This window comes from Bos indicus x Bos taurus, chromosome X, assembly GCF_003369695.1.
Source record: "Bos indicus x Bos taurus breed Angus x Brahman F1 hybrid chromosome X, Bos_hybrid_MaternalHap_v2.0, whole genome shotgun sequence".
NCBI lineage: Eukaryota > Metazoa > Chordata > Mammalia > Artiodactyla > Bovidae > Bos > Bos indicus x Bos taurus.
The window spans coordinates 24,239,472-24,260,687 of record NC_040105.1 but is presented as its reverse complement, the minus strand read 5'-3'; the positions used below and the strand labels follow the sequence as shown (position 1 = coordinate 24,260,687).

General features: G+C 45.5%; 1 protein-coding gene and 1 pseudogene across 1 annotated transcript; both read right to left on the bottom strand.

Annotated features, from left to right (window-relative positions):
- Nucleotides 1-3,840: 3,840 nt before the first annotated feature.
- LOC113887962 (melanoma-associated antigen B17-like) lies at nucleotides 3,841-17,023 on the bottom strand. The gene is made up of 3 exons (XM_027535343.1): nucleotides 16,950-17,023; nucleotides 4,092-4,658; nucleotides 3,841-3,967 (listed from the first exon to the last, which is right to left on the bottom strand). Exons 1-3 carry the CDS (start codon nucleotides 17,021-17,023, stop codon nucleotides 3,841-3,843), a joined length of 768 nt encoding a protein of 255 aa, XP_027391144.1.
- A 1,333-nt stretch (nucleotides 17,024-18,356) lies between these two features.
- LOC113887961 lies at nucleotides 18,357-20,153 on the bottom strand (annotated as a pseudogene).
- Nucleotides 20,154-21,216: the final 1,063 nt, after the last annotated feature.

Genomic DNA, 21,216 nt, shown 5'->3' with positions numbered 1-21,216 from the left:
CTAGCAAGGACTTGAGGGCAGGGGCAGGTCACTTGGTTTGGGACCTTCCTTCCATCCCCATTATCATGGAGGATTGGAGGGCTGAGGGCCAAGGGAAATCAGCACTGGGTAGCTGCCCCACATATAAAATAACTGTCCTCCCTGCCACATCGAGGGTTACCTGAGGCTCCTCTGGGGAAATGCGCAGGTGTCCTTTGGGAGCCATGGAGGTTCCCAGGCTCCATCAGTCTTTGGATCCCTCGGCTAGCTTGGTTTGGCAGCCTCGAGTCTCCTATAGGACTGGAGGGACTGCGGTCATGCTTCTGGAGGCCCTCTCATTTGTACATCTGTCAGGTAGGGTACTTGTGGACTTTTCCCAAACAGGGAGCATTCGTCCTTCAGTCACCCCCCTAGCTGTAGGAAGATCCATCCTTTGTGCACAAGACAGTGGCTCTGATCCAGGCTTCCTGGATTCTGTCCCTGCCGTTGGCTTTGTTAAGGGAGAGTAACCCTAAGGTGGTGCAGGGGTTTGAGCTGTCACTTTGTGTAATTATGCTTTTTGCTGTTGTCCCTGAATCCTTTTTGCCTCCTCAACCCTACCTCTATCATTAAGTATGCCAAAGGCAGAATCCATGAGTTGATTTGTGGGGGCCTTGGGTCTCCAGCTGCCTAGATGGTACATTAGAGGAGGATGGTCTGGCAGACTGTCCCCGCCTCAGAACTGGGGAGGTAGTAGTTCCTGGTTGTGGTTCTTGTGGAAGTGGACTAATAAGCTGATCATATAAAACATCGGTCTCCTGTTGGAGAAGGAAGCACTTTGAAAGGGGTGTGAGTGCTTTCACAGGAGTTAAAAGGAGTTCTTTAGACATGGATTTTAGAATAGGGTCATGAACATTAGGATGCATGGGACTTCCACCCTCGCCTTCCATTTTTGGGCTAGGATGTCACAAGACAGGGACCAATGCGAGTTATTTGTTCTGGTGCACTCCCAGTATCAACAGTGGATTCCCTGTGAGCACCTGAAATCTACCTGATTGGTGAGCCTGAGGCGGCCCCTTGGGTTAGTCTTGAAAAGGAACAGAAGCCAGTGGGAGTAAAATTGACCAGCATCCAAGGACCTAAAGTCTTCAGAGAGGGAGGGATGAGACCTAGGCTCTGAGCCAACTAAAAAGTTTACTGTTATCACTGAAGTAAAACAAGAAGACACAGAGCTGAAAGATAGGACTGGAGTACCACAAGGCAGTGATAACAAAACTAGGCAAAAGTTCCCCTCAGGGTATTGTCGCTGTGATATTGAAGAGGGCTCCTCTTTGGACTCCTGAAGTGGCCCCTTGCTAAGAATCCTCCTGCAATGCAGAGATGTGGGCTCAATCACAGGATTGGGAAGGTACCCTAAAGAAGGCAATGGTAATCCACTCAAGTATTGTTGCCTGGGAAATCCCGTGGACAGAGGATCCAGGTGGGCTTCAGTCCAAGGGGCCAAAAAGGGTTGGACATGCCTTAGCGACTGACCACATTACTTTATAGAAGTGAAAGAAGCAACACCTAACCAGCAAGGAGGCTCAAGGATCAAGAGACAGTCTGAGAAGTCTGGAGAGCAGGATCGAAGAGAAATCAAGGATACGAGGGAAGGTGTAGAGCTATGAAGTTGGGGAGGCTGGAGTTCCTGATTGTGGATTTTGGGAGAAGTGGACTGTCTCCTAGGCAGAGAGTCCTAAGCCTGCTGAGAAAGGTGCTTGCTTACTGCCTGTGCTCTGGGGTTGATAAAGTCTGCTTGAGTCCCCCAGAATGGAGGGGATCTCCCACAGTGTAATGTCAGGGTGAAGCGAGGTAAGCCAAAAATCTATAGAGAAGGCTGCAGAGTCCCCCAGTTTTGGCCCCTGATGCAGTTCTGGTCCAGAACCACACTGGGATTAAGAACGTGTAGGGAGGGAATTGGGCTCAAGGACTTAAAGAGAAGAAACTCACCCAATGAAGTCCCTGATTATTTGTTCGGTCTTAATTTGAACATCATGCAGTCTTCTCGGTTAAACTTCTCACCTCAAAATGGGTAGAGCCATAGAGGAAATGACAAAGACTGAGAGGAGAAAAATCTTGGCCTCAGTAGGCACCTTCACCATTGGAAATTCTGTGTCTACCAGGCCCAAGGACAGTGTCAACTGCCACCCAAGTGTTCTTTGGGTATGCACAGCCTGGGCGTACTCCTTGCAGCTCTTAATTGAGGGGAGCCATGACACAGTGAGCTGACCCAGAACTTGCCCTATGGGTCATGGAAAGAGAACAAAGCAGGGAGTGACAGCAAGCAAGTTTTCATGGGAGAGATAGAGCAAAAGTCAGGGGTCTCCAGCCAGCAGTTTGGGCAAGACCACTGGAGTTCACCCTAGCAGCAGTCCTAGTCACGGTACCAAATATGTCACTGGTGAAAAGAGATTTCCTCAGTGCTTGCCCTTGCAAAGAAAGGGAAGGACTCTGGACTAGTGCACATCAGGGGACTTGTCTGATGAAGGTCACTTTATCAGTCTTGTGAACTTGAGACAATTGCAAGTTATCCATCTATAAATGGAGTCTGCTAAATCCTATCCTGCATGAATGCTGGAATTCATGTATACATATAAAGCAGAGTCATACTGATTAAGAAACACTGGTCTTTAATGGTAGTTACGATTATTATGAAGCTCCAAAATACCCCCTTCCTATCTGAGGTTATTTTTATCCAGTAGATAGCAGAGACTATGCAGTGCATTGGGACAAAAGAAATAAATATTCTTAAATGAGCTAAATTAAGGCAAAGTATATTTTATATTTACCAAAAAACAAATGGTTAGAGGAAATAAGGCAAACTACAAATTAAAAGCTTTTTCCTTTATATTTGCTTAAAAGCTTTTTGGTTTCTCAATATTTTCTGTGGTCGTGTTTCACATTACCATGAAAATCTCTCTTTCAGCGACATATTACCTACTTCCATATCATAAAGACAGTACAGATGGTTCATGATTTTCTTTTACATCTACCAAAACTGTAACTTTAAAAATCCTAAAACAGCAATAAATCATTACCAAATCAATATTCTGGAGAAAAAGAATCTGTTAGAAGTAAAAATTCGATAAAAATGAAATAAACAATATGCAGAAGTTGCTAGTTTAAATCAGGAAGAAAATAGAGATCCAAACTTGGTTTGCTCGACCCCTACTAACCTGTACTATCTAGGAGCTTGACTACTCTTTGAGAAAATTCTGTTCCAGTGTCATCTTACCTTGTTTAGACGGTGAACAACATATTCAATACATTCAATGTGTTTTACATATACCCAACCTGTGGCTTTCAAAATTTTAAAACAGTGAACAATGAGAATTATATGATTAATATATTTGTTTTCTGAAGAACAATAAACCTTATTAAAATAATTAACATTTGAGAATACTAAACTCCTCCCTCATTTCCTTAATTTAAATCAACTTTCAGTAGATATTTCTCCTATACATAAAGGAAAAAAGATATATATTTTGTTAAAATGAGTTGTACCTAAACTTCCTTACTACATAAAACAGTGAAGAACATACAAGTTTTGTTACCTCCACCCTATTACTCTCTACTATTTAGAAGCTTGATAGCTCTGTTCCAACACAAAAGGAAAGAAAGTGTCTGGGCCTCCCTCCTTAGATGTGGGAGGAGCTGTAGGACTTGGCCCTGGAAGGGACTGGCTTCAGCCATGGCTGGAGCCCTGGCTGTGCCTCTCAGCCCTGCTCTCTCTGCCTGATCTCTCAGAGCCTCGTCATAGAGTTCTGGGAAGGAAGTCAAGACCTGTCCTGGATCTTGGCCAGCACCTCCAACACGTTCATCTTATTGGCCTCAACACAACCTCTACGATCCCCACAGGAACTCATAGTGTGGAGGATCGCCATTGGGCACCTGTCGGTAGTTCAGGTACTTCTTCTGCACCAGATCTTTGGTGATGAGCCTTCTGGGTTCCCCAAAGATCCAGTGCCTCCTCCCAGTATAGACCCCCAACACACTGAGGAATTCCTAGACCTCCTCCCTGGTGGAATGGTTACCCTTCATGAAGATAATGCCCAGGAGCACCATGAGGAAACCAGACTTGGGCACACCCCCACCCATCACTCAGACCTTCATCACCCCCGAGGTTGAGCTTGTTGATGAGGGCGTAGATGTTCCTGCTATGGTCGACTTCCGTCAGCTCCAGGCCAAATACCAGCTCCATGTGCTTAGAGGCTCTCCTGAGGATCTCAGGGATGTGCTGCCTATACTTGCTGCCAACAACCTTCAGCAGGGCGTGCTGCGAGATGGGCTCCTTCTTGGTGTACTTCTCCAGGAGGAACTCCACCAGCATGCTGGCCTTCCTGGTCAGAGGATCTATGCAAGGACTCTGAGTGGCAGGGGCTGCCTGGGACGCACCTGCACTTTCTTCCTCTGGGCCCTGGGCACCTTCATCAGATCCTGCACAGGAAGGTCTTGCATCAGGAGAGCTAGGGGCCATGGCTTCCTGAAGCTCCTGGTGATCTCCAGTAGCAGGGGAGCTCAGGGGAGAACCCTGAGGGACAGACGAGGGGGAGGAGGGGAACTCCTCTTTGGGGGCTGCAGCAGCACTGGTCTGGGCTTCTTGGGGACACTGAGTGTCCCCCTGGACCTGGTGGCATTTCACACGGGCATGGTACTTCTTCCTGTGCATTCAAGGCATGGTGACACAGGTTATGGTTCACAGGCGCATGCGGGCAGGGTAGCAGGCAAGGAGGGCACCTAGAGGAAGGACAAGCAGATGTTGTGAGCAACTGCAGTGAGGAGATTCCTCCCTGGCTTGAACCAAATCTGCCTCTCACAGGTCCTTGAGGCTAGTGCTCTAGGACCCACAAGTCTTGTGTTCTCCTGGTGAGCCCCTCCCTTGAGACCACTGAGTAGGAAGTGAGAGCGATCGCTGGGGCACAGCCAGACAGCCCTGCCTCGGTGTTAAGAGGGAGGCCTATGGGAGCTGGCAGGGGAGGCAGGTCCTTTCAGTTCACATTTCAGAGTCATGATGACAACTGGGGCAAGACTCTCTCATATCTCCCCCGCCCCCAAACTCACCCACCCTGTTCCCTCTCTTGCTTTGAAGTTGACGCTGCCACCTTCCCTGTCACCCCAGATGATGAGAGGAGGGAATGTTCAGGCCCCCAATGAAGGAGGCTGGAACCTGCCCTTCTGCTGTCTCAAAGCTGTCCCTTCACAACCAAGCTGCAGCCTCCCCTGACAGACCACCACCCCTGTCCCCGTGTTTGGCTGGGAGGAAGTGCTGGCCACAGGGGAGGGTCCTGAGTCGGCTGTGTGGTGTGGAGGATGGTCATTACCCTGAATCCCCCCGAGCCCTGACATCCTCCCTCTGCTGACCAGTTGCCAGCCCTTCTGAACGAGGTCCCCTGTTCCCTGAGCGTCCTGTGTCGGTGATCACAGTCAGGGAGCCCTCAGCCTTTAGAACTGCCCAGATGCTGACTGGTTGCATTCTGGCCAAGACACGCTGAGTAAGGGGTTAGGGGTGGCTGCCAATCAAAAGGCATGGAGATACTGTCTCCCCACGGGTCCTTCCATCACTTCACAGGATCCCGGACTTCCCTCTACTGAACAGAGCCAGGGTCCAGCAACCCCACACCCAGATCCACCACCCCTTGACCCAGGTTATGTCCCGAGAACCGACGTGCATAACAGATGGACATTGGACCTAAGATCCTGGTCTGAGCGTCCAGGCATAGAGCAGGTGCGGGATTGCTGGGGGGCTGGGAAGTCCCCTCTATTCGGTTGGAAAAGGTGTTGGGAGTGCCAGGGCATATCTTTGTAACTAACCAGTGTACTTGTAACTCATGTCACCTCCAACTTGGACCCCTGGTGAGACCTCGGACTCCTCCCTCTGGTCACAACCACAGCAGCTCTCAAAGATAGCAGCCCTCTCAAAGATGGCATCGCACCCCAGTGTGGATAGGGGGCTGTCACTTGCTATCATGCCCATCTGGGCTCCAGGAAGTCAGCAGGGGGGAGGGTCCTGGGTGGGGGGGGTTCTGAGGGAGTTTCAGGCAAGAGGGGGGATGTGGTCCCTTCGACTCAGTGGCTCCTGGGATGTCCCTGCTGATCTCAGTCAACTAGCCTCACTCCTTGCCTCTCACTTCTCTCAGTAAACCAAGCAGGAAGAATTTGGGAGCCCGAGCCTGATAGCCTTTCTGGAGCTGCTGAGACAGACAGTGAGGGCACTCTGGGGCTCCTTCTTGTGTGCTGAGTGATGCTGTCTGTCCTCTATCCCTGTCTTCCTCTGACCTTAATGGTGCATTATGTCCCGTCTGCTGTCCTAAGGGCAAGACCTCACCTGGAAGATGTCACATCCCCAGACTCCTGGTGAGAAGTGCACCCGCATCTCATTTGGAGGCTTTTGCGTAAGGCTTCCTGGAAATGGCTGCTGCAGATAAGATAAGCCAGAGGGAAGGATGTGAGAATTCCTTCTGTCGTGTGGAACCCCTCACATCTCACTTCATATTGACTGCAGGCGGAGCTTGGAAACCCTTCCCTTTCTGGTATAAAACCACCCCTGTCCCCAACCATGCCCCACACAATCCCAGCAGAGATAGTGAAGGGGCTCCTTAGCCTGACGGTTCTCACTGTGGGCTCTTATTCGACTGCAGGGGCATTGCTTGAAAGTTCTGAGATGAATTTCTGTCCTTTTGTACAATTACTGTGATACAAGCTTTTCTCTTTTAGTCCATGTGTGACAGTCTCTTAAGCTGATTATTTACAAGGGCCAGTTGTCATCCACTAACAAAGTTTGTGCTGGTGTTTTCATGACCCTTGTGCCATACTGCCATGTCCATCCTAAACATTTGGTGCCCCATGATCCTGGCATGGGGCTCTGAGATGCTGCCTCAGGTTCCTTCTGTGAAGCACTAGAGGTTCATGGTCCCATGGCCCAGTGGAAGAATCAACTGCTCCAGTTTAAAGCCTTTTCCAGCTGATCTTGTTGTCTGTTTCCTTTGTGGCCTGCATACCTGTGTCAGCCTCAGAGTACTCCCCCACCTGGGCACTCACAGGGTCAAGTTCAATGGAGACTTATTGTTCCTCAGGGATTATTTAGTTTTGTGTTCTTGCTTTTGTTAGTAGTTGTCTTTATTCCTTGTATAAGTTTTCCATGGTTTGTTCTGAGTACAGGAAACAGCAGCCCATGTGTGATTGTGGTCTCAGCTACTCCCAGTTTGGTACTAAATCTGTAAAGGATTTCAGGAAAATTGACAGTATTACAGTATGTCCTCCTCGTGTATACACCTAAGATACTGTTTGAGACTTCTTTGCCGAAGTGTCTCAGGAAATTCTTGTTTCCTCCAGGTAGACTGGATACATTTTTCTAAGGTTTCTTTGTAGGTACGTTTTTTATATGGTTGCTTTTGTTTATGGTGTATTTTCTATTACATGATCTAAGTTACTGTTGATTCTTCCAGACCAGTCTCTTGATTTTGCTGTGTTGATCTTTTTTATGCCAGATTTCTGAAGTTCGTTATATGTCAATATATTCTGTGCCTGTTTCTAAGAATTTTAATTCAAGCATCAAATACTTAGTGTGATATTTTTCTCCTCATTATTGCTGATTTTATTAATTTTGCTTTGGTGCATATAACTCTGTACTGGCTGTGTGTTCTTATCCATATTTTTTTCTAGTTTTTAAATTAGTAGACTTAAAAACTTGTTTTAATTGACAGATAGTTGCTTTATAATGTTTTGTTATTTTCTGCTATGCAACCGAATGAATCAGCTATAAGTACATATTCCTCCTGCCTCATGAGACTCCCTCCCAGCCCCACACCTCACCCCTCTATTTTGTCACATAGCACCAGGCTGAGCTCCCTGTATTATATAGCAGTTTCCCACTAGCTCTCTACTGTACACTTGGTACAGTATTTTTGTCAGTGCCACTCACAATTCATTCCACCCTGTCCTTCCCTTGCTGTGTCCACATGACCATTCTCTACATCTGTGTCACTATTCCTGCCCTTCAAATAGGTTTATAAGTACCATTTTCTATTTTCCATGTGTATGCATTAATATGCACTCTTTTTCTGCTTTTGAGTTACTTCACTCTGTTTACAGGCTCTAAGTGCATCCACCTCACTACAAGTGACTTAAATTCATTCCTTTTTATTGCTAATATTTCACTGTATGGAGAGGCAATGGTAACCCACTCCAGTACGCGTGCCTGGAAAATCCCATGGACGGAGGAGCCTGGTAGGCTCTGATCGATGGGGTCGCTAAGAATCAGACACGACTGAGCGACTTCACTTTCCCTTTTCACTTTCATGCATTGGAGAAGAAAATGGCAGCCTACTCCAGTGTTCTTTCCTGGAGGATCCCAAAGATGGGGGAGCCTGGTGGGCTGCCGTCTATGGGGTCACACAGAGTTGGACAGGACTGAAGCGACTTAGCAGCATCAGCAGCATTCCATTGTATATGTCTATCATAACTTCTTTATCCATTCATCTCTCAGTTGAAATCTAGTTTGTTTCCATGTCCTGGCTATTGTAAATAGTGCTGCAATGAACTTTGGATACAGGTGTCTTTACAGTTATTCCTTTCTCAGTGTATATGCACAGTATTTCTATTGCTGGGTTATATGATAGCTTTAATCCTAGTTTTTATAGGAATCTCCCTACTGTTCTGCATCGTGGCTATATCAATTTCCATTTCCACCAACAGTGGAAGAGAGTTCCCTTTTCTCTAAGCGCTCTGTAGCATTTACTGCTTGCACAATTTTTGATGATGGCCATTCTGACCATTATGAGATGACACCTTAGTGTAATTTTGATTTGCATTTCTCTCATGATGGGCAGTGTTGTGCATCTTTTCATGTGTTTGCTGACCCTCTGTATTTCTTTTTTAAGAGAACAGATTGAGGATTAGAAAAAGGTCAGCAGATAGTATAGACAGTTCCCATCCAGCCACTCTTCCTCCACTTGGTATCCTCTGTTATTAACATCTTGTATTGGTTCAATGGATACGAGTTCATTTGTCACAATGGATCTACTAATATCAATACGTTATTATTAACTATTGTCCATTGTTTACAATGTATTTTACTTTATGTGTTTTACAGTTCTTTAGTGTTTGACAAATGGGTATTTTGTACTCAGCCAACACGGTGTCATGCAGAGGAGTTTGAATCCCCCATGGATCTCCCATGCTCCACCTGTCCATCCCTCAAAACCTCACTTGGAAGCCCTGACAACTACTGAACTTTTTACTCTTTCTAAAGGTTTGCATTTTCCAGAATATAGTATTGATGGCAGCATACAGTGTGTAGGCTTTTTATACTGGCTCCTTCAGCTAATCAATATGCATTGAATTGTCTCTATATCTTTTTATGGTTTGAAATGTTTTCTTCCAGGACTCAATAGCATTCCATGTAGCTTACCATAGTTTGTTTATGCACTCATCTACTGAAGGTCATCTTTGGTGATTTCAGTTTTTGGCAGGTATGAATTTGTCTGCTATTAACATTTGTTTGAAGGTTTTTGGATGTGCATAGGTTTTTGGCTCTTTTGTGTAAATACCTTAGCGTTCATTTGCTAGATCATATGATAGGACTATGTTTAGCTTAAAAGAAATTGCCAAACAGTTTCCAAATTATTTGCATCACTGCATTGTCTATTTTTTTAATTTACATGTATTTATTTAATTGGAGGCTAATTACTTTACAATATTGTATTGGTTTTGCCATACATCATCATGAATCCGCCATGGGTGTACTCGTGTTCCCCATCCTGAACCCCCCTCCCACCTCCCTTCCCTTACCATCCCTCTGGCTCATCCCAGTGCAGCAATGAGTTAGAGTTCCTATTTGTCCACGTCCTTGACAGCATTTAGTATCGAGAGGTGTTTGTTTTTGTGTTAGCCCTATTAATAGGTATCTCGTTGTTGTTTGATCTGAAATTCCCTGAAAACATGGGAAATAGATCATCTTTTCATATGCTGTTTACCATCTGTTTATATTCTTCGGTGAGATGTCTATTCAACACTTTTAAGCATTTTTAAATTGACTTCATTATTATTGTTGAGTTTTAAGGGTTTGTTTTGTATTTTTGCTACATGTTTATTATCAGATACATGTCTTACAATTCTTTCTTCACAGTTTGTGACTTAGCTTTTCATTCTCATAATAATATCTTGGTGTGAAATTTTTTTCTCTTAATTTCTTTTTCTGGTTTTGAAATTAAAATGTAATTCTGGTCTCATGGAAGAAATGAGGAAGTGTGCCCTTTGTTTGTTGTTTCTGGAAGACATTTTAAAGAATTGTTATCACTTCTTCCTTAAATTTTTGTTAGATTTCATCAGTGGAATCATCTGGGCCTGTTGCTGTCTTAATTAGAAGCTTATTACTTATAGATTAAATTTTTATAATAGATGCAGACCTTATCCATTCATAAGTTTTACTTGCAAAATTTTGATAAATTATATCCTCCAGCAATTTCTCAATTTAATCTTTATATTTGTAGGCATAGAGTTGTTTATAATATTCATTTATTGTCCTTTTAATGTCCGTGATATCAGTAGTCATGGCCCTTCTTTCATTTCCACTGTTTGCAATGTAATTTGTGTGTTCTTGGTTTTCTTGATTAGTTTGCTGAGAATTTCATCCTTTCTTGTTTCAGAGAAACAGCTTCTGGTTTTGTTGTTTTTGTCTATTGTCTTCCTTTTTCCAGTGCTGTAGATTGCTCCTTTATTTCTTTTTCATTTGCTTCTTTCTTTTTTTCACAAGTTTACTAAGAATGTTGATTATGAATTTTAAGGTTTCTTATATAGGTGTTCAATGCTGTATATATATCTCTACAGGTTTTGCTATATGCCACAGCTTCTGATAAATTGTAATTTTGTTTTCATTTAGTTAGAAATATTTAAAATTTCTCATTAGATTTTCTCTTTGACCCGAGTGTTATTTAGAAATATATTGTTTAATCTCCAAGTACTGTCAATTTTACTGCTTTTTATTGTCAGTATCTAGTTTCTTTCCATCACAGTGTGATAACATTCTTTGTATGATTTCTGTTCTTTCAAGTTTGATGATGTGAGTTTTACAGCATAGCATGTGATCTGCCTTGATGTATGTTCCATGTGAATTTGAAAACAGTGTGTTTTCTGCTGTTGTTAAGTATTCTATAAATGTCATTTAGATCTAGTTAATTATTGGTGCTTTTTAGGTCAGCTACACCTTAACTGATTTCCTGCCTACCAAGTCTGTCAATTCCTAAAGGACACATGTTTGCATCTCCTGGTATAATAGTATTTCTGCATCATCAATGTTTGCCTGGTGTATTTATTTTAGGGTAGTTTTTTTTTTTTTTGGTCCATACACATTATGGGTTGCTGTAATTTCTTTGAGAATTGACCACTTAATCATTAAGTAATTCCAATCTTTGCTCCTGACTTTCTTGTTCTGAGTACTGCTTTCTCTGAAGTAAATGTAGGTAGTCCAACTTTTTTTTCACTTATAGTAGCACAGTAGCGGAGAAGGCAATGGCACCCCACTCCAGTACTCTTGCCTGGAAAATCCCATGGACGGAGGAGCCTGGTAGGCTGCAGTTCATGGGGTCTGGAAGAGTCGGACACGACTGAGTGACTTCACTTTCACTTTCACTTTTCACTTCCATGCATTGGAGAAGGAAATGGCAATCCGCTCCACTGTTCTTGCCTGGAGAATCCCAGGGAGGGGGGAGCCTGGTGGGCTGCCGTCTATGAGGTCGCAGAGTCGGACACGACTGAAGTGACTTAGCAGCAGCAGCAGCAGCTTTGGTCATAGTGATTCTTCCTAAGGCCCGCTTTGCATTCCAGTATGTTTGGCTCTAGGTGAGTGATAACATCATGATTATCTGGGTCATTTAGATTTTTTTGGTATAGTTCTTCTGTGTATTTTTGCCACCTATTCTTGGTATCTTCTGCTTCTGTTAGGTCCATACGATTTCTGTCCTTCATTGTGCCCTTCTTTGCATGAAATATTTCCTTGGTATCTCTAATTTTCTTGAAGAGATCTCTAGTCTTTCTCATTCTGTTGTTTTCTATTTCTTTGCATCCATCACTGAGGAAAGATTGCTTATCTCTCCTTGTTATTCTTTGGAACTCTGCATTCAAATGGGTTTATGTTTCCTTTTCTCCTTTTCTTTTCACTTCTCTTCGTTTCACAGCTAAGTGTAAGGTCTTCTCAGACAGCCATTTTGCTTTTTTGCATTTCTTTTTCTTGGGGATGGTCTTGCTCCCTCTCTCTTGTACAATGTCATGAACGTCTGTCCATAGTTCTTGAGGCACCCTGTCTATTAGATCTAATCCCTTAAGTCTATTTCTCACTTCCACTGTATAATTATAAGGGGTTTGATTTAGGTCATACCTGAATGGTCTAGTGCTTTCCCCTACTTTCTTTTAAGTAGGATAAATTGGTAAATTTACCATTGATAAATTGGTTTCAGAGTAAATTGGAAGTGGTCAAACAGGAGATTTTGGGGGGCTCCAAAATCACTGCAGATGGTGATTGCAGCCATGAAATTAAAAGAAGCTTACTCCTTCGAAGGAAAGTTATGACCAACCTAGATAGCATATTCAAAAGCAGAGACATTACTTTGCCAACAAAGGTCCGTCTGGTCAAGGCTATGGTTTTTCCTGTGGTCATGTATGGATATGAGAGTTGGACTGTGAAGAAGGCTGAGCGCCGAAGAATTGATGCTTTTTTGAACTGTGGTGTTGGAGAAGACTCTTGAGAGTCCCTTGGACTGCAAGGAGATCCAACCAGTCCATTCTAAAGGAGATCAGCTGTGGAATTTCTTTGGAAGGAATGATGCTAAAGCTGAAACTCCAGTACTTTAGCCACCTCACGCAAAGAGTTGACTCATTGGAAACGACTCTGATGCTGGGAGGGATTGGGGGCAGGAGGAGAAGGGGACAACAGAGGATGAGATGGCTGGATGGAATCACTGACTAGATGGACGTGAGTCTGCGTGAACTCCGGGAGTTGGTGATGGACAGGGAAGCCTGGCATGCTGCAATTCATGGGGTTGCAAAGAGTCAGAAACGACTGAGCGACTGAACTGAACTGAAACAGGAGATGGCAAGAGTGAACACTGACATTTTTGGAATCAGTGAACTAAAATGGTCTGGAATGGGTGCATTTAATTCAGATGACCATTATGCCTACTACTGTGGGCAAGAATCTTTTAGAAGAAATGGAGTAGCCATCATAGTCAACAAGAGTCCGAAATGCAGTACTTGGGTCCAATCTCAAAAATTACAGAATGATCTCCATTCGTTTTCAAGGAAAACCATTCAATTCACAGTAATCCAAGTCCATGCCCCAACCATTAATGCTTAAGAAGCTGATGTTAAACAGTTCTCTGAAGACCTACAAGACCTTCTAGAACTAACACCCAAAAAAGATGTCTTTTTCATCACAGGGGACTGGAATGCAAAAGTAGGAAGTCAAGAGATACCTGGTGTAACAGGCAAATTTGGCATTGGATTACCAAACTGAAGTAGGGCACAGGCTAACAGACTTTTGCCAAGAGAAGACACTAGTATTCTCAGAGCAAAAACCTTCCAAGAACACAAGAGAAGGCTGTACACATGGACATTACCAGATGGTCAATACGGAAATCAGATTGATTATATTCTTGGTAGTCAAAGATGGAGAAGCTGTATACAGTCAGCAAAAATAAGACCAGGAGCTGACTGTGGCTCAGATCATGAACTCCTTATTGCAAAATTCAGACCTAAATTGAAGGAACCAGGGAAAACCACTAGACCATTCAGCTATGACCTAAATCAAATCTATTATGATTATACAGTGAAAGTGACAAATAGTTTCAAGGGATTATATCTGATAGACAGAGTGCCTGAACTACTATGGACAGAGGTTCATGACATTGTACAGGAGGCAGTGATCAAGATCATCGCCAAGAAAAAAGAAATGCAAAAAGGCAAAATGGCTGTCTGAGGATGCCTTTAAAATATCTGAGAAAAGAAGAGAAGTGAAAGGCAAAGGAGAAAAGGAAAGATATACCCATTTGAATGCAGACTTCCAAAGAATAGCAAGCAGAGATAAGAAAGGCTTCCTCAGTGATCAGTGCAAAGAAATAGAGGAACACAACAGAATTGGAAAGACTAGAGATCTCGTCAGGAAAATTAGAGATACCAGGAGAATATTTCATGCAAAGATGGCACAATAAAGGAAGAATTGGAATGGACCTAAGAGAAGCAGAAGATGTTAAGCAGTGGTGGCAAGAAAACTTTAAAAGAACTATACAAAAAAGATCTTCATTACCCAGATAATCATGATGATGTGATCACTCACCTAGAGCCAAACACCCTGGAATGTGAAGTCAAGTGGGCCTTAGGAAGCATCACTGTGGAAAAAGCTAGTGGAGGTGATGGAATTCCAGTTGAACTATTTCAAATCCTAAAAGATGATGCTGTGAAAGTGCACACTCAATATGATGTCAGCAAATTTGGAAAACTCAGCCGTGGCCACAGGACTGGAAAAGGCAAGGTTTTATTCCAGTCCCAAAGAGAAGCAGTGTCAAAGAATGCTCAAACTACCACACAATTGCACTCATCTCACACGCTAGTAAATTAATGCTCAAAATTTTCCAAGCCAGGCTTCAACACTATGGGAACCATGAACTTCCACATGTTCCAGGTGAATTGAGAAAACGCAGAGGAACCAGAGATCAAATTGCAAAAGTTTAGTGGATCATAGAAAAGCACGAGAGTTTGTGAAAAACATCTGCTTCTGCTTTATTGACTATGACAAAGCCTTTGACAGTGTGGATCACACTGAACTGTGGAAAATTCTTAAAGAGATGGGAATACCAGACCACCTTACCTGCCTCCTGAGAAACCATATGCAGGTTAAGAAGCAACAGTTAGAACTGGACATGGAACAACAGACTGGTTCCAAATTGGGAAAGGAGTACGCCAAAGCTGTACTTATTTGTCCCCCTGCTTATTTAGCTTCTATGGATCATACATCATGCAAAATTGTAGGCTGGATGAAGCACTAGTTGGAATCAAGATTGCTGGATGAAATATCAATAACATTAGACACACATATGACATTACCCTTATGGAAGAAAATGAAGAAGAACTAAAGAGCCTCTTGATAAAAGTGAAAGAGGAGAGTGAAAAGGTTGGCTTAAAACTCAACATTTAAAAAAGTAATATCATGGATGGCACCAGGTCAGATCACTTCATGGAAAATAGATGGGGAAATAATGGATACAGTGAAAGACTTTTTAGGGGGGGCTCCAAAATCACTGTAGATGGTGACTACAGCCATCAAATTTTAAAAGACACTTGTTCCCTGGAAGAAATGCCATGACTAACCTAGACAGCATGTTAGACAGCAGAGACATTTCCTTGCCAAACTCAAAGCTATGGTTTTTCCAGTAGTCATAAGTTGGACTATAAAGTAAGATGAAAGCTGAAGAATTGATGCTTTTGAACTGTGGTGTTGAACAAGTCTCTTGTGAGTCCTTGAACTGCAAGGAGATCAAACCAGTCAATCCTAAAGGAAATCAGTCCTGAATAGCTGAAGCTGAAACTCCAATACTTTGGCCACCTGATGCGAATAACTGACTCAGTGGAAAAGACCCTGATGGTGGGAAATATAGACGGCAGGAAGAGATGGGGCCAACAGAGAATGAGATGTTTGGATGGCATTACTGATTAAATGGATGTGAGTTTGAGAAGGTCCAGGAGTGAGTAGGTGATGGACAGGGAAGCCTGGCATGCTGCAGTCCATGGGGTCGCAAAGAGAGAGGCACAACTGAGCAATTGAACTGAACTGCTGGCTGGCTCCACCAGTTCTCGCTCAGGCTCCTTGTTTGACTCCTGGGAAGACCTATATATCCTCCCTGTCTTCACTATTACTGTCCTCACTTTTCTGTCACCCTAAGGGGGACTGGCAGTTGCCTCCATTCATCCTGACATCTATCCAAGTGTCTGCCAGTACTGATAGCAGGGACAGACTGTGGTTGCCCCATTGTTATGGTTTTCATGTTCCCCTGCATCCTCTGGTCCTCTCCCTAATGACTAGACCACCCGGAAATTTCCCCTATGCCATGTCAGCCAACCCTATACGTAAGCCCATAGCACCCTCAGTCCCCAGGTGTAGAAGTCCGAGTAGGCCATGTTTACCCACAGGTGTTTTGAGGGGCTTCTGAGAACTAACAGCAGAGGGCAGGATGCTCTGGCCTCCCTTGCCCTAGGGACAGTGACCTTGAGAGTACTTTCTCTCTCAGGGTCTGTGCCTCTTCCCCATATCGACCGGAATCCTCCCAAGCTGGAAGCAAGTGGTTGACACATCTGGCTACCTCTGCCTGGGGCTCCCAGACTTGAAACGATGCTGGGGCTGTGTGTCCCTTTCTCCTTTGGGTTGGGGTTCCCCTCGGTCCTCTCTCCAGGTCCTCACAATGATTTCCAATGGCCTAGGGAGGCCTGTCTTCTCATGCTACAGCCTTGAATTCCCTGAGACCACCTCAGAGGATGTGAAGGCTCCCTCGTGGACATGCCTGCCTGTGGTCACTCATGGCTTACCCTAGGGGAGGGATTCTGTGGTGTCCCCACTTTTATAATGTGAGTGGTTCCCTTAGTCCTCATGGTCCTCTGCTTGACTCTTGGCCTGAACTGGAATTCCTCCAGAGGCTGGTCCCTGAGCCCAAGTTCCTCACCTCCTGAGATGGTCTAAATGTGTGGGGTGCATCATGCTGGCATTCCCAAATTTGCCAGTGGGAGGTGTCGAGTGGTAGGGCTGTGTTCTAGGTACAGTCCCTATATCCTCATTTGGAGTCACTAGTTTTCTATTCTGTACTGAGTGAGGCTTCTCCCAGTAGACCAAGTCTCTCACCTCCCTGACACCACTCCCAGTGGAAAGGGGCACTTCAGCCAGAAAGCTTTGTCCTGGACCATGTATGGCTGACATCAGGGCTGGGTCTTCAAAGTCTCCTCTGTTCTGGGCTAAGTAGTCCTCTAGCCCTTCGTTCAGGGACGTCATCCTAACTCCTGACTGGACTCAGACTGCACCCTCCACTCATCCGAGGCTGTGTTCCTCAGAACCAAGGCATTAATTTCTTGGAAGTTCTGGATTGGAAGATAGGATGAGCCAGATGTGTGCAAAGCTATTGGGGTCTTCTGAGGAGCAGAACATTATAGGGCTCCACTCTTCTGGAGTCAGTGGTCCTCAGTCATAGCTTAGGTTTCTTACCTTAACTTCCAGTAGCATAGGGTTAGGGTAAATCCTATCCTGCATGAATGCTGGAATGCATGTACTACATATAAAGCAGTGGCATAGTCTTTAATAAGTATAGGTCTGTAATAACTGCAAGTTATGATTTTTGTAAATCCCTGAAATACCACCTACCCCTCTGAGTTTATTTTTAATCTGTGAAGATAGCAGAGAATATGCAGTGAATTAGGACAAAAGAAACAAATATTATTAAATTAGCTAAATAAGTCAAAGTTTTTTTTTTTATTTTTACTAATAGAAAGTTTAAAAGAAATAAGGTAAACAACAACTTAAAGACATTTTCCTCCACTTCTTTTTGTTTGTCAGTATTTTCTGTGGTCGTCTTTTGCATTACCATGAAAATCTCTCCTTCCGTGCCCTGTTACCTACTTCCAGATCATGGAGACAATAAAGATGGTTTGTGAATCTCTTTTACATCTACCGAAACTGTAACTTTAAAACTCTTAAAACAGCAATAAATGTAACAGCAATATCATTACCCAATTAATATTCTGAACAAAAACAAACTTAGAAGTTAAAACATTTGGAGAAAAGGAAATAAATAATGTGTAGAAGTTAGTCATGTAAAACAGTAATGAGATCTAAACTTGGTTTGCTTCACCCCTACTACCTTTCACTCTTTAGAAGCTTGACTACTCTTCAAGAAAATTCTGTTCCAAAGTCATGTTACCTTGTTTGGATTGTGAACAATCTATTCAGTACTTCCAATGTGTTTTACAAATACCCAGACTGTGGCTTTCAAAACTTTAAAACAGCAAAGACCTATGATTTATATGATCCATACATTTGTATTCTGAAGCACAATAAACCTTATCAAAAGTAGTAACACTACAAAATACTTACCACCTCCCTCATCTCTTTACCTATCTACTTTAAATCATCTTTCACTAGATATTTCTCCTATGGATAAAGGGGGAAAGATACATATTTTGTTAAAATGAACTGCAGGTAAACTCCCTTTCTACTTAAAACTGTAGGAACACATAGGTATTGTTCCCTCCACCCCTACTACTCTGCACTATTTAGGAGCTAGATTGCTCTGTTCCAACACAAAGGGAACAAAGTGCCCTGGCCTCCCTCCTTAGATGTGGGAGGAGCTGCAGGACTTGGCCCTGGGAGGGGCACTGGCCTCAGCCATAGCTGGATGCTGCATCGCAACTCTCAGCCCTGCTCTCTCTGCCTGATCTCTCAGAGTCTCATCATAGAGGTCTCGGAAGTAACTAGGGACCGTATCATGGGTCTTGGCCAGAACCTCCAGCACTTTCATCTTACTGGTCTCAGCACAAGCTCTTGGGTCCCACAGGAACTCATAGTGTGGACGATCACTATTGGGCACCTGGAGGTACTTCAGGTACTTCTTCTGCACCAGCTCTTTGGTGATGAGCCTTCTGGGCTCCCCAAAGATCAGGTGCTTCCTCCCAGCATAGACCCCGAACACACTGAGGAATTCCCAGACCTCCTTGGTGGCCTGGTTCCCCTTCATGAAAATGAACCCCAGGAGCGCCATGAGGAGACTGGACTTGGGCGGCCCCTTCTCATCACTTGGACCTTCGTCCCCCCCGAGGCTGAGCTTGCTGATGAGGACATAGATGTTCCTGCTGTGGTCCACTTCCTTCAGCTCCAGGCCAAACACCAGCTCCATGCACTCAGAGGCTCTCCTGAGGATCTCAGGGAAGTGCTGCCTGTACTTCCTGTTGATGACCGTCAGCAGGGCGTTCTGTCATGGGCTCCTTCGTGCCATACTTCTCCAGCAGGAACTCCACCAGCATGCTGGCCTTCCTGGTCAGAGGATCATTGAGAATGCTCTGAGTGGCCAGGGCTGCCTGGGAGGCACCTGCACTTTCTTCCTCTGGGCCCTGGGCTCCTTCATCAGATCCTGCACAGGAAGCCCCTGCATCAGGAGAGCTAGTGGCCAAGGCTCCCTGAAGCTTCTGGCTTTCGCCAGCAGCAGGGGAGCTCGGGGGAGAACCCTGAGGGCCAGAAGAGGGAGAAGAGGGGCCCTCCTCTTCTGCGGCTGCAGCAGCACTGGTCTTGGCCTCCTGGGGACACTGAGTGTCCCTCTGGATCTGGTGGCGTTTCACATGGGCATGGTACTTATTGTTGTGCCTCCGAGGCATGAGGACACAGGTCTCAGACTGCAGGCGGGCATGCAGGCAGGAAGGCCGGCACCAAGGGCACCTAGAGTAAGGACAAGAAGATTCCGTGAGCACCTTCACCCGGAAGAGTCCTCCCTGGCTTGACTAAGGCTGCCTCTGAGGGGTCTTTCAGGCCAGTGCTCTAGAACCACAGGGCTCCTGTTCTCCTGGTCAGGCTATCCCGTAAGACCCCTGAGGAGGATATGAGAGTGAGCACTGGGGCACAGCCAGACAGCCCTGCCTGGGTGTTAGAGGGGAGCCTGTCAGGGCTGGCAGAGGAGGCAGGTTCTCTCAGGTCACATTTAGAGTCAGGATGAAAATTGGGACAAGACTCCCCCATATCCGAACCCCACCCCCACCACTCCGCACACACCCTGTTCCCTCTCCTGCTCTGAAGTTGACACTGCCTCCTTTGTTGTCACCCCAGAGGAAGAGAGGAGGGAGTACTCAGCCCTCCACCAAAGGGTCCCGGGATCTGCCCCTCTGCTGTCCGGCGGCTGCTCCTTTACAATAACACCCTAACTTCCCCTAACTGCAGCCCCACTTCCCTCTGTTTGTCTGGGAGGAAATGCTGAGCACAGGGGAGGGTCCTGAGTGGTCCATGTGATGGGAAGGATGGTCGTCACCCTGACTCCTCCCGAGCCCTGACATCCCCCCTCTGCTGACTGGCTGCCAGCTCCTCGGACCGTGGTCCCCTCCTCGCTGTGTCCTGTGTCCTCGATCACAGTAAGGGAGCCCCTCATTCTTTAGAGCCGCCCGGGTGCTGCCCGGATGGTCCGCGTCTGAGTCTCAGTGGTTGGGGTGTTATGTGTAGCCACCGTTCTGGGGCGTGGAGACCCTCAGTCCCCCAAATGTCCCACCTTCACTCCACAGGGCTCGTGGCTCTTACTCTATTGAGCAGAGCCAGAGTCCAGCAGAGCCTGACTGAGGCATTCTTCCCTGACACCCACTAGGGGTTAGCAGATGGTCTTGTGGCCTAAGAACTAGGTCTGAGAGCAGGGGCAGGGTGGCCTGAAGTTGTGCGGTCCCCTCTATTTGGCCGGAAAAGGGTTTGGGGGTGTGGAGATGTGTCCCCGCACTAGTAACTCATGTCACCTCCACCTTTGACAACTGATGAGACTTGGGACTCCTCTGTCTGGTCACCGTCCACAGCAGCTCTCAAAGATAACGCAACTCTCACAGATGGTGTCTCACTCCAGCGTGTTTCGGAAGATGTCACTTCCTGTCATGCACATCTGAGCTCCAGGAGGACACCAGGGGCGGGGCCTGGGTGGGTGGGGTTCCAGGGGAGTTTCCTGCAGCATTGGCATGGGAGTTTTCCTTGACTCTTAGGAGGTCCTGGGACGTTACTGTGATGAGCTCAGTCAACTGGCCTCACTCCATGCCTCTCACTTCTGTCAGCAACCCTGGCAGAGAGTGTTTAGGAGTCTGAGCCTAAAAGCCTTCGTGGAGCTCTGGAGACTGAGAGCAAGGGCTCTCTGGGGCCCCTTCTTCTGTGCTGAGTGATGCTCTCTGTTCTTTGTGTCTTCCCTTGACTGCTGTAGGTGCTGGGCTAGGGCCCATCTGCTGACCTGAGAACAAAGCCTCACATGGAAGACATCAAATCCCCAGAGTCCTGGTGTGACGTGCACGTACGTCTCATCTGGACACTTCTGCCTGATGCTTATCTGGACACTTCTGCCTGAGGCTTCCTGGAAATGGCTGAAGCAGGTAAGACGAACTGAGAGTGAAGGATGGGAGACTGTCTTCTGTGGTGTGGAACCCCTCACATGTCACTCAGGATCTTCATATTGACTGCTAGCAAGG

Coding starts and splice junctions, on each gene's coding strand:
- LOC113887962 (XM_027535343.1), bottom strand. CDS start 17,023: ATGACGTCCCTGAACGAAGGGCTAGAGGACTACTTAGCCCAGAACAGA. Junction 4,659..16,949: donor TTTGAAGACCCAGCCCTGAT/GTCAGCCATACA, acceptor TTGAATGCACAG/GAAGAAGTACCATGCCCGTG. Junction 3,968..4,091: donor GATGAAGGTCTGAGTGATGG/GTGGGGGTGTGC, acceptor CTATACTGGGAG/GAGGCACTGGATCTTTGGGG.